This window comes from Eptatretus burgeri, chromosome 18, assembly GCF_056783735.1.
Source record: "Eptatretus burgeri isolate ZD-2024b chromosome 18, Ebu_testis_v1, whole genome shotgun sequence".
NCBI classification, from domain to species: Eukaryota; Metazoa; Chordata; class Myxini; order Myxiniformes; family Myxinidae; genus Eptatretus; species Eptatretus burgeri.
In genome coordinates this window covers 30169141-30181322 of record NC_140978.1, presented here as the reverse complement: position 1 = coordinate 30181322, position 12182 = coordinate 30169141, and the positions used below count along the sequence as shown (strand labels likewise).

General features: G+C 45.9%; 1 protein-coding gene across 3 annotated transcripts in view; it reads left to right on the top strand.

The window, feature by feature from the left end:
* The window catches only part of LOC147008814 (laminin subunit alpha-2-like), a 212048-nt gene that overhangs the window by 63422 nt on the left and 136444 nt on the right, over positions 1-12182 (top strand). For all 3 annotated transcript variants that reach the window (XM_085863848.1, XM_085863849.1, XM_085863847.1), the window contains exons 6-8: positions 6675-6863; positions 7001-7064; positions 7209-7411. In XM_085863848.1, the coding sequence (XP_085719974.1) occupies positions 6675-6863; positions 7001-7064; positions 7209-7411 (456 nt within the window). The remainder of the gene's footprint in view (positions 1-6674; positions 6864-7000; positions 7065-7208; positions 7412-12182) is intronic.

Here is a 12182-nt window from a genome sequence, read left to right as displayed (position 1 = left end):
TATATATATATATATATATATATATATATACATATATATATATATATACATATGCATATATATATATATATATATATATATATATATATATATATATATATATTGTTACGTTTGAGGGGGGGTATGCATTCAAAGGGTAATTAGGATGTTTAATTAGGTATGCCATGCTGTTCGAGTTTACCAGGATCTCGATGTAATAAGTAGCAATTCAGTGGTGATAAGTTGTCTAGTAAATGTTCATTTCTTCAACGGGGGAAATGATAATTGTCACGTAATTAGATAGGGACACGGGATAGGGTAAGTGTGTCTGCGTAAACCCCTTTTGGTATTCTCTGGAGACTGGCCGTGATGTCACAGGACAGTGCAGCGGATGGCTCCGCCCCGTGATCACAATTGGCAGAAGGCGACGGCGGTGGGCCAATAAACGGCTCGATTGGAAGTGATGAGGACCAAGGATAAAAAGGTTCTGTTCGGGGTCGAAAAGAAAGAGGAAGAAGATCGGGACAAAAAGATCGTGTTTTTCTGGTGTGGAAGCTGTTGCGCGGAGAGCGTCCTTGTTGTTGTGCTCTTTCGATCGTGTTCTTGATCGTGTCTTGGAGCCTTGCTGAGCCTCGTGCCTCACCTTGGTTGGCTCTGGGGTTCTGCTGACTCGGAGTACGGGGTCTAACGGCGGGCGGACCTGCCTCCCTCTCCTGCTCGCAACTTGGCGCCAGAACTGGTTCCCTGGCGGCTGTGAGCGGACTTGGGCCAAGACCAGGAGGTCGACAGCACCAAGGTTTCTCCTGCCCCCCTGACGAGAGCAAGGCCAGCTCGTCCGACGCCGATCCAGGGACAGTTGCGTCCACACCACGGTCCAGCCTGACCACCAGAAATAGCTACGGTGTGTGTGTGTGTGTGTGTGTGTGTGTGTGTGTGTGTGTGTGTGTGTGTGTGTGTGTGTGTGTGTGTGTGTGTGTGTGTGTTTGTGTGTGTGTGTGTGCTTGGCGGCTTAGAGGGTTTGAGATCTGTATATTCATTGGAATTGTCTGTGTTTTTCCCCACGCCCGATCCCACACCATCCTGTCGAATCGCCCCCGATCCCTCTTCTTGCCGAGTCTTGTTATTTCTGGTCAATAATAAAAACAAATAAACATCATCAACTCGGTGAAAAGTGACTCGTTCCACCTTCCTCGTCCCGTTTGCAGTTGAGCGATGAGAACCGCCATGTTTGGGTTATAAATAAATAAACCGCCTCCATCGTTTCGGCTCATTCTACGTTGGCGGGACTGTTCAAGTCCCGTGGACGTCACATTGGTGTCAGGGTGTTGGATGTTCGAACCCCTCTAAATTATATTTGGTATCGGGAGAATATACCAAGATTAAAATCTCGCCACGAATTGAAATATAAAAATACTACAGAAAAGCGAGCGAGCGCGGGAAAATTTTGGCGAGATTTTTCAAATTTAAATTAATTGGCGGCAAACGGGACTTCTGCACCATGGCGGATGTGCAGATTTTTGAGGAGGAAGGCCACGTGTCTGGCAGCGAGTCGGGGGAAGAGGGGAGAGACGGGGGTAGTGTTGGAACCTCCCCCATTCCGAGCGTGGACCGTGCTTCATCGCCCGTAACGGAGCCGGCAGCGCCGGAAACCGGCGCGATGTCGATCCAGACAATGTTGGAACGTTTAATAGGGGACATGACGGCACAAATAGCAAATCAATTCGTGGCACAGAGGGCAGAAATGACAGATCAATTGGGGGTAATGGGGGTACAGTTGGGTGCACGGATTGATTTAATGAGGGATGAATTGGGGGAAAAGATGGAGAAAATGAAAACTGAGATGCAGGAGTGTGTGGATGTTAAATTGGGAGAAATACAAAGCAAATTCGAGGCTAGATTGGAGGAAACAAAGGTAGAAATTACATTGGAGGGGGAAAATATACGAAATAAATTGGTAGATAAAATTGATGCAACGAACATTCGGGTTGCTAAAGTGGATGAAAGCCTGGAACGTCATCGTGCCTGTGTGGATGCTCGTATGCAGCTGCAAGTAGAAGAGTGGGGAGAGCTGAGGAAGCAAGGGATGAATTTGGCGGAGGAGGTAAAAGGATTGGAGGCTCGTTTGGACGAACAAGATAAAATTATGAGCCAAGATGAAGTCTTGGATAAAGGCCTGGTAGAGCCGTCTTTTGTAAGTAGAGTGTCCGGGTTGGTTGAGGATCAGCTAAAAACTCGCGACGGAGCCTTGGAGGAGGTTGTGCAGGCCCAGAAGATCCTGCGGGAAGAGGTGAATCGGTCCATTCAACGTTTGGAACAGGAGGAAAAATTGACCCATGAGACCCTCACCACAAAACATCTTTGGCCACAGTGGGCTCCGAAATTGGATGCTCAGCCACAAGGGTGTTTGATCCCTGGGCCGGATTCGGACAAGGGAGAAACTGAGAAGCAGGCCACCGTAAAAGTGATCCCCCTGGTAAATTTTGACGGGTCAGGGAGCGTTGAAGCTTTTCTGACGCAATTTGAGTGCATTTCCCGACTAAACGGGTGGAATGAGCGGGAACGTACAGGGAATTTGGTGGCAACGTTGCGGGGACCAGCCGCAGATGTGTTAAACGTGATCGCGGAGGGGATGTTGACCAGCTCCCACATCTGCGAGGCGTTGAGCCATCGGTTTGGGTTTGCAGCAAACTGTGATCTGGTGCGGGCCCAGCTCCAGCACCGCAGATTAAAGCCGGGTGAGACAGTGCAGGAGCTGGCACAGGACATTTACCAATCAGTCAGGATCACGTATCGGGACCTTACAGTGGAGGCATGGGACAGACTGGCACTAGAGAAATTTTTAGCTGCTCTTCCTGACCTTGAGGTCCGAGCGCAAGTGGAGTTACAGGATCCACCCACCGTTCACCGAGCGGCCGAGTGCGCGGCCAGGCTGGCCTCGTGGAGTTGGCCGGGTCGGGTTCCAGAGAGGCCATCGGTGATGATCCGTCAGGTGGAGATCCAGGATCAGGGAGGGGGGCTGGGAGAAATTAGCATTACCCAAATGTTTCAGGAAATTTGCCAGAAACTGTCGAGTTTGATAAAGGGTAATCCGGTAGTTAGTGCGCCAAAGCGGCGGGGTCCAGCCCAGCCAATAGAGCAATTCGATTATGGCCGAGGGGGTCCGGAACCGAAAGAGACATTTCACCGATACTCACGGGGGCCTTTTATGGGGAGTTGTTTCCGGTGTGGGTGAAGAGGACACATGCAACGATATTGCCGGTACCCGGCGATGGAGGGACCCTCCAATAGACTTTTAGACTCGGAGAGGGTGAATCCTCCTGCTGAACCGCGATGTCTATCCGAGATGCCCTTTCATCGGTCGGGTCCGGAGATAACTGTCGGGGGTCGGGGAGACTAGATTGCGCTGAGCATATACGGCCATGCTCGGCTGTTGAGATTGTGGCGAAGTGCCCTCCTTTGGTGGAAAAAATGAATTGTGGGAAAATTGGCATGGGTTTGTAAGTTCTGCTGGGTTTTAGAGTGACAATCGGGACAGTGGGTAATTGGAAACAAAGCGGGCACGAGTGGCTGTCCAATGGCTGGTGCGTGGATCGGGTGAGAAGTGCTGTGTGAGTTGTTTTAAGTGAAGAAGTGAAATGTATGCTGCACACATTGTTTTTTTATTGGGCATGGTGTGGTAACAGGGAAGGTCATGGTCGGTGAAGTGTTAGAAATGCAGGTGTCACATGTAAGGCCGATGGGGTGGGGGAGTCATGTGGGTTTTGTGGGTGGGGATGATGTGCTTGTCCACAGGGATTGCTGAAGCTCACGGTGAGCGTGAATTGCGACCCCCTTCAAGGAGATTCACCACCTGGTGGCTAATGGTGACAGTGTCTGGAGGCAACTGGGAGAGGGTCTGGTTGGGCGACCAAGGCGGGTAGGACCGTGGCGACCCAGGAAGGCCAGAGGAGCCAGTGAGACCCCTTCCAGAGTGTTGTATGGGATTAGAGCTGATGGCAACTAGGGGGGTGGGAATCAAAGGGAGCGGGGCGGAGAAACGTCTGGGTTGGACTAAAGCTTACCTGTGGGCATGGTTGCACCTGAGATGCCCCCATCATCTTGTGGTAACCCACCCCACGGCCACGACGGGATTCAGCCTGCATGATTAAAATGAGGACCATGACCTAGAAATGTGATGATGACCATGGTGTGAGTGTTGTGAAGATGTGTGAGTCCCACTCGATCCCGCACAACTTGACATGTGCAGCAAGGGCATGATGTCCGCATAATTTTGGGGCAAGCAAATTTGAAAATTGGCTCCCCAGGTAAAGCTGGGTCTATTAGCGTCCACTGGGGGAGGCGGTCAAGTGTAAATATCCTGTGAATAGTGTCGTTAAGGCTTAGAGTAGGAATGTAAAGTATAAGTGTTGTGTTTTTGTGGAACCTTTTGTTTCCCCTCCCCAGATCACTGGAAGAGTGCTGGGCAAGAGCGATGATCCAGAAGATGGAGTGCAACTTCGCTCAGTGCTCTCATGTGATTAAAAAAAAAAAAAAAAAAAAAACGAATGATTGTTTAGGCAAGGATAAGGCCATAAGGTAGTACATTAAGCAGGATAGGTAAGTTAGCTGCGACTCGCTGCCCATTGCCCCTCCTACTTTATTTTGTTAGGTTAATTAGGTGTGAGTCAGTAAGTGTTAAGGCCAGTACGCTAGCGCCTGTGATATACCTTGCAGGAGCTGCGGTACCAGAGGAGGGGGCAGTGTTACGTTTGAGGGGGTGGTATGCATTCAAAGGGTAATTAGGATGTTTAATTAGGTATGCCATGCTGTTCGAGTTTCCCAGGATCTCGATGTAATAAGTAGCAATTCAGTGGTGATAAGTTGTCTAGTAAATGTTCATTTCTTCAAGGGGGAAAATGATAATTGTCACGTAATTAGATAGGGACACGGGATAGGGTAAGTGTGTCTGCGTAAACCCCTTTTGGTATTCTCTGGAGACTGGCCGTGACGTCACAGGACAGTGCAGCGGATGGCTCCACCCCGTGATCACGATTGGCAGAAGGCGACGGCGGTGGGCCAATAAACGGCTCGATTGGAAGTGACGAGGACCAAGGATAAAAAGGTTCTGTTCAGGGTCGAAAAGAAAGAGGAAGAAGATCGGGACAAAAAGATCGTGTTTTTCTGGTGTGGAAGCTGTTGCGCAGAGAGCGTCCTTGTTGTTGTGCTCTTTCGATCGTGTTCTTGATCGTGTCTTGGAGCCTTGCTGAGCCTCGTGCCTCACCTTGGTTGGCTCTGGGGTTCTGCTGACTCGGAGTACGGGGTCGAACGGCGGGCGGACCTGCCTCCCTCTCCTGCTCGCAACTTGGCGCCAGAACTGGTCCCCTGGCGGCTGTGAGCGGACTTGGGCCAAGACCAGGAGGTCGACAGCACCACGGTTTCTCCTGCCCACCTGACGAGAGCAAGGCCAGCTCGTCCGACGCCGATCCAGGGACAGTTGCGTCCACACCACGGTCCAGCCTGACCACCAGAAATAGCTACGTTTTGTGTGTGTGTGTGTGTGTGTGTGTGTGTGTGTTTGTGTGTGTGTGTGTGTGTGTGTGTGTGTGTGTGTGTGTGTGTGTGTGTGTGTGTGTGTGTGTGTGTGTGTGTGTGTGCTTGGCGCCTTAGAGGGTTTGAGATCTGTATATTCATTGGAATTGTCTGTGTTTTTCCCCACGCCCGATCCCACACCATTCCGTCGAATCGCCCCGGATCCCTCTTCTTGCCGAGTCTTGTTATTTCTAGTAATAATAAAAACAAATAAACATCATCAACTCAGTGAAAAGTGACTCGTGCCACCTTCCTCGTCCCGTTTGCCGTAGACTGATTAGAACCGCCATGTTTGGGTTATAAATAAATAAACCGCCTCCATCGTTTCGGCTCATTCTATGTTGGCGGGACTGTTCAAGTCCCGTGGACGTCACAATATGTTACCAGAACTAATAACAAAATTTTGATCCACACAATATCATCCATAATTATTATGTATTTGGTGGCCATTCCTGTCATGGGCCAAATCTTTGATGGTACGGCCAAAAATCTTCCCAAGGGCATGCACTAACTGTGTGCCAAATTTCACGCTTTTATCATCAAAGGCACAATTCCACCAAATCGTTCACATAACTGCTGCACTAACACACGTTTTAATCATTGCACACCATCGGCTCTTCCTAAAATATAACATAATCAGGATTTCTGAAAATGATGTTAATTTCACAACATCCTATATTTGTCTTCATTTAAATTGTAAACCTCAAAACATAGTTCCGTTACCTAAAGCAACAACCTTAACCAGTAAACAATTTACTGTTTCCCCACCACATGGATTCTTAGCTGTTACACACACACCTTTGAAATCGTAATTTATATACACTTTGCCATCACCGCTGCTGATGTACCACTTTAAATTATTTATTTATTTGTATACACAACCATAAACACTGCTGAAATATAGCATTGAATCATTTTTAATCACATTTTACCTTTCTGCAACCTTTAATTAATTGCATCCTTTTGTTTCGGTCGTTATTTAAGTGAAAAATCTACATGCACAATTTTTAAGGTGCGGTTGCAGGCTGTCCTCGATGAGGACTCACATCCTTGTTTTTTTTTTTTTCATATTCATGGCAAATTAATAAATACCGATTATAATCTATCATTGGCTCTCAAATCTTCAGACTTTCCGACCAGCTGCGATGTACATCGAGCGCTCATCAGATTTTGGGAAAACCTGGCGTCCATACCGGTACTTCGCCCAGCACTGTGCAATGGCCTTTCCACGCGTACCCCTCTGGCCCCCGAGGCAGATCACTGACGTGGTCTGCGATCAGCGGTACTCTGACATGGAGCCTTCAACAGGGGGTGAGGTATGTTCTGCTCCATTTTCTTTGTCTTTGCTTCCATTTCCTTTCTGTCACCCAACTATTCATGTGAGTAATATGCATTTTACTTGGGTCTGAATGAGATTAAAAGCTCGGTTTACCGATTTAAACCATGTGTACAGGTCATTTACAAAGTTCTTGAGCCATCTATAAAGATCAAGGATCCGTACAGCGAAGAAATACAAGGTACATGATGATGATAATAATAATAATTATTATTATTATTATTATTACAATAATTAATAACTGCACTACATTTAAATTAAAAGTTCCTTCTCTGCTTTAATAAGCTTTATCAAGGTCAGCATATCTTACTTTATACCTTCACAGATCTCTTGCATGTCACGAACCTCCGAGTGATTTTTATGAAGTTACACACTATGGGAGACAACAAACTCAATATTGGACCAGAAGCACGGTGGAAGTATCACTATGCGTTGTACAGTGCTGTCTTGCGAGGAAGCTGCTTCTGTTACGGCCATGCACAAACTTGCACCCCCGCCTCAAGTTCCCCAGTACATGTCAAGAACATGGTAAGAACTGTTCCTTATCTTATTTATTCGAGGGCAGTTCAAGGTCTAACTGCACTTGATTTTTCACAAAGATGGTTAAACTTCCACTTTCTCAGCAAATTACTCGACCAACACGACATATTCCCCTATTCTCCACACAAAGAAATCTCAACGTAAGCACTGCCGCACTTGTCCCATTGGTGAGGCAGGGCTTTCATACCAGCTTCATATAAGTATTTGGGTTGGGTACACAGCCACTTGAGGACAGTGGCCTTCACTTCCTCATCAACACCAAACCTGATGCTCCCCAAATGTTTCTAAAGTGGCCAAAGAGGTGAAAGTCAAAGTCACAAGTTCATGGATCTGGCCTGTAAGGTGAATGGTTTAGAACCTCATATCCCATCTGTGCAAGCGTTGCAGTGGTGACATTTACTGTGTGAGGTCTGGCATTGTTTTGCAACAATAGAACACCACTGGATGGCATTCCTCGCAGCAATTGCAAAGCAAAATTGCAATTGCAACCTGAAAATTGCATTGCGAACATCGTTGCATGGGAGGTCACTGTGATACTGGGCATATATTATTCTTCCACTGTCAAGAAAAATCGACATGGATCAGTTCTTGCCATGTCGTGAGGAGCCGCTGCGGCACCACTCCATGTTTGACCACTTTCTCTCCGGTGTGGACTCTCGATGCCGACTCAAACTTCTGCAATATCATAAACAGATATGCAGTGGTTATTCAGAATCAGTTGTTCAATTCTCCGGAACAGCCGTCACTGAAACGTCCTGGCCACCGTTGAACTTGCTGGCCCATTCAAGCATGCTTTTTCTCAAGAGAATATCACCAGCACACTGTTTCACAGGTGTTGTGTGAATTTCCGCTCGATTCACATTCTCCTTCAGTGAACACATTATCACACATTGCTGCTTTGCTGCTTATGACAAACCACTTGCTGCCGTCTTAGCTCGACCTACAATACATTGCATCACAAAATCCTTCCCGAGTGCTGGTTTAGGTTAGGGTTGCCACCGTTTGTGAGAACCAGTTTCCCCGTTTTCTCTAATGAAAGCGAATTGTGTGATTAAAAGTGCTGGTCGACCTTGAACCTCCCTCGTACTTCAGTTACATAACACTTGTGTTACATTCTCTTACTTGTGTTACACCATCAGATCGGTTAGCCTGTTCTCTCTGAACCAATAGTGCATGATGTGGGGAGTCCAGTTTCAAATCCCATATATTCAAGATGCATTTATTAATTGTGTGCAAATGCTCTTATTATTAATGTAAAAATACATTGATATCTCAATGTTTTTGTCCTCCTTGTTACTTATGTGCAAACTCCTCCATAAGCCTTATCTCAGTGTTAAAAAATGTTTCCGTTCAAACTCGATGCTGATAATATCTTGATTCAAAACGAAGACTAAACAGTACATTCAGATTACACTTGTCTGACCTCCTTCATATGCAACACAAGGCTGCAGGGAGCATCATTGGCTGAAGGCATGGTTGTGCTGCTGATGCAATGAGGCTATTACCAGTACACTGGTACTCATTTCGCCAACCTCGGAAGTATGACAGGTTGTCAACCCCACCTGGTGTTAATTCAACAGCCGAAAAGGATTCAAACTCGGGAACCTGAGATCCCATGCCAGCCACCCTAATCGCAAGGCCAACTCCACACTTACTCATCTGACATTATATAGTGACAGCCAGAGTTATACTCCAAACATTAATAGCAGCAGATTTCCCAGCAAAGCCTCTCTTCCTCCCCAGAGCAGAATAAGTGCCCCTGTCCAGCAGGTATTTAGCCTTTTTAGGTCATCTCTTCGAGCATGACCTAATAATATTGGTGTTGAGAGGAGAGGTGACGATCCGTCCGTCCGTCCACAATGAAGTTGAAGCAGGAGATCTGGTCATTAGTGATCCTGATAGAGGTCGATGAGACGTACACGATGGTTTGACTTTCAAGGTCACCGAAGGTCAAGGTCAAGGTCACGAGGCCTTTGAAGTTGCGAAAATGACGATTTTCAAATTCTATCTCCTCCTACATTTCTCAAGCGATCTTGAATTTGATTGTGCCATATGAATCTATGGGACAATATCTAAATTTTGATCAGGCCGGATTTTCGATATTCGCTTTGGTTTTCGTGTCACGTGACTTCAAATTTGGCAAAAAATGCGAAAATGACCATTTTCAAAATCTATCTCCTCCTACATTTCTCAAGCGATCTTGAATTTGATTGTGCCATATGAATCTATGGGACAATATCTAAATTTTGATCGGGCCGCATTTTCGATATTCGCTTTCGTTTTCGTGTCACGTGACTTCAAATTTGGCAAAAAATGCGAAAATGACCAATTTCATGCGAAAATGACGATTTTCAAAATCTATCTCCTCCTACATTTCTCAAGCGATCTTGAATTTGATTGTGGCATATGAATCTATGGGACAATATCTAAATTTGGTCAGGACGGATTTTCGATATTCGCTTTCGTTTTCGCGTCACGTGACTTCAAAATTTGCAAAAACTGCTCTACCTTCAGAAGGCTATATATTTTCTCGCAGAGATGACCGTCACTCCCGCACGGGGGTAATTTTATGAAATAGTCCACACAATACCAAAGAGACCCATCTTAGCTCTTATGCAAGCCTCAATATTGTATACAAAAAAGAAGTACCAATTGGGAAGCTTACTACCAGGTTGCCATAGCACCATCCATTACACCTGTTCTTGATCCAGCTTTGGCAATCATGTCCAAGACTGTGTTGTTCGCATATTTCGACAGGAGGCTGAGTCCTAAGTCTGTTTCTCGACCACTGCAGATGGGTTAATGGACTCAGTTTTCTATCGCCTTACTTCTGGTCTTGCTCTTCCTGTCCTCTTCCCCCTCCTGTTCTCCCCAAGTCTGCCAAAGTGACATGCATTATCTTGGAATCCCACACCTGTTTACCATCCCCAATTCTAAGCTGAACGTTCAACTTCTTCAATAAATTTGTAATATTTCACATTATGAAATGTTATCAAATATGCTGATGAAGTAATTAGTGGGTTATTTCTGATAACCATGAATATATGAATGAAGTTCAGACGTTGAAGACTGTTGTGACCATCATTTCGTTCTTAATATCAACAAGACAAAGGAAATGATTTTTTTTTTGTATACCTTGTCGAGGCTCGTATGAGAGCAAACACACAACTCACATCAAGGGGGCCTGAGACAAGAGGGGCGGGAGTGGAAGGGACAAAACAGTTTTTTTGATTTTCGATGCTTAAAAAGTGAGCATGGCATGACCCTATTATCATTCACGACCATAGTATCGAACAAGTACCTGAGCATAAGTATTTGGGTACAATGATTGATAACAAATTGAAATGAATCAGAAATTCCCAAGTGTTGCCTGGTAAAGCACATTAAAGATTGTACTTTTTAAGGAAACCTAAAGAGGTTCATGTCGATAATAGGATTTTAATTATTTTTTATCAGTCCTTGGTTCAAAGTATTCTTTCTTTCAATTTAATATTGTTACGGCTGCAGGTCCTGAGTGTTATTATGAGGGGGTTAATCATCGTTTCTCTTCGGAAGAACTGGACATAGGCCACCACTCACAATTAACTTCATGATGTAGTGGGTTGCTTAACAGCCACGAACGCCAATCAGTTAACCACGAGTTCCAGTGTCCACCGTCTAATTTACCGTTTAATTAGAGGTCACGTAACCTCCCGACCGGGAAATGCACCCTCGGCGATGTACCGATCTTATCTTGATTAGATCTTAAGTAAGGTGGCTGAGCATTTACTGCTGGCGCACGCCGACTATGACAGGTTAATTCGTTTGGAAATTACCTCCCAGTCTATCTAGGTTTGCACAATGCTGGATTAATAGAAGGAAATGACAAGCATGGACAGGTTGAAATGTCAATGAGGAACGTATTATTAAGATAAATAAATAAACTGAAGAACTTTTTATTGCCTTGTCGAATAAATGGATGGATTCAAATCATTCAAATGTTCCTTCAACAAAATAATCTCAAACAAATAAATAATTCAACAAGAATTTATAGAACAATGGACAAAGAGCAGATGCTTATCACTATGCCTTACTTAACAATTAAACATGAGACATGGGTACCCAGCAGATCAGTCAGGGGGAAAAGAAATCGAGTCTCGGCTTACCAAGGCAGAAGTCATTGTGTGTCTAGTAAAATAAACCAAAATGGGTGGGCATGCCTTGGTCCGCTGCCAGCACAATGCTTCGCTATGCAGCCGCCTGCAAACAGACTCGAACACCAATCCACGTCACGTCATCACCTCCAGGAACCAAGAACGCCAATAATCAGGTACATCAAGAGCCAGCTACCGGGCAGAACCAGCAGGAATGGTCCAACCGTCTCCAAACGCCATTGCTGCTGTCCCCAACTGTCAGGAGCTGTCACCAATGGTCAGGAGCTGTAAGGAGCTGTCACTAATGACCATGAGCTGTCAGGAGCTGTCACCAACCATCAGGAGGTATCAGGAGCTGTCATCAACCGTCAGTAGCTATCAGGAGCTGTCCACAACCATCAGGAGCTCTCGGGAGCTGTCCACATCCATCAGTAGCTATCAGGAGCTATCAGGAGCTGTCACCCAACCATTATGAGCTATCAGGAGCTGTCACCAACCATCAGGAAGGTGGTCCTCCCGTACTTTTTTATAGGTGACCAGTGTGGGTGGAGCCTCAAGAAGACTTCAGCCAAATCCAGCTTGCCTATTGGAGCATCACTGCACGTGACTTCCGTCAATTCTCGCAA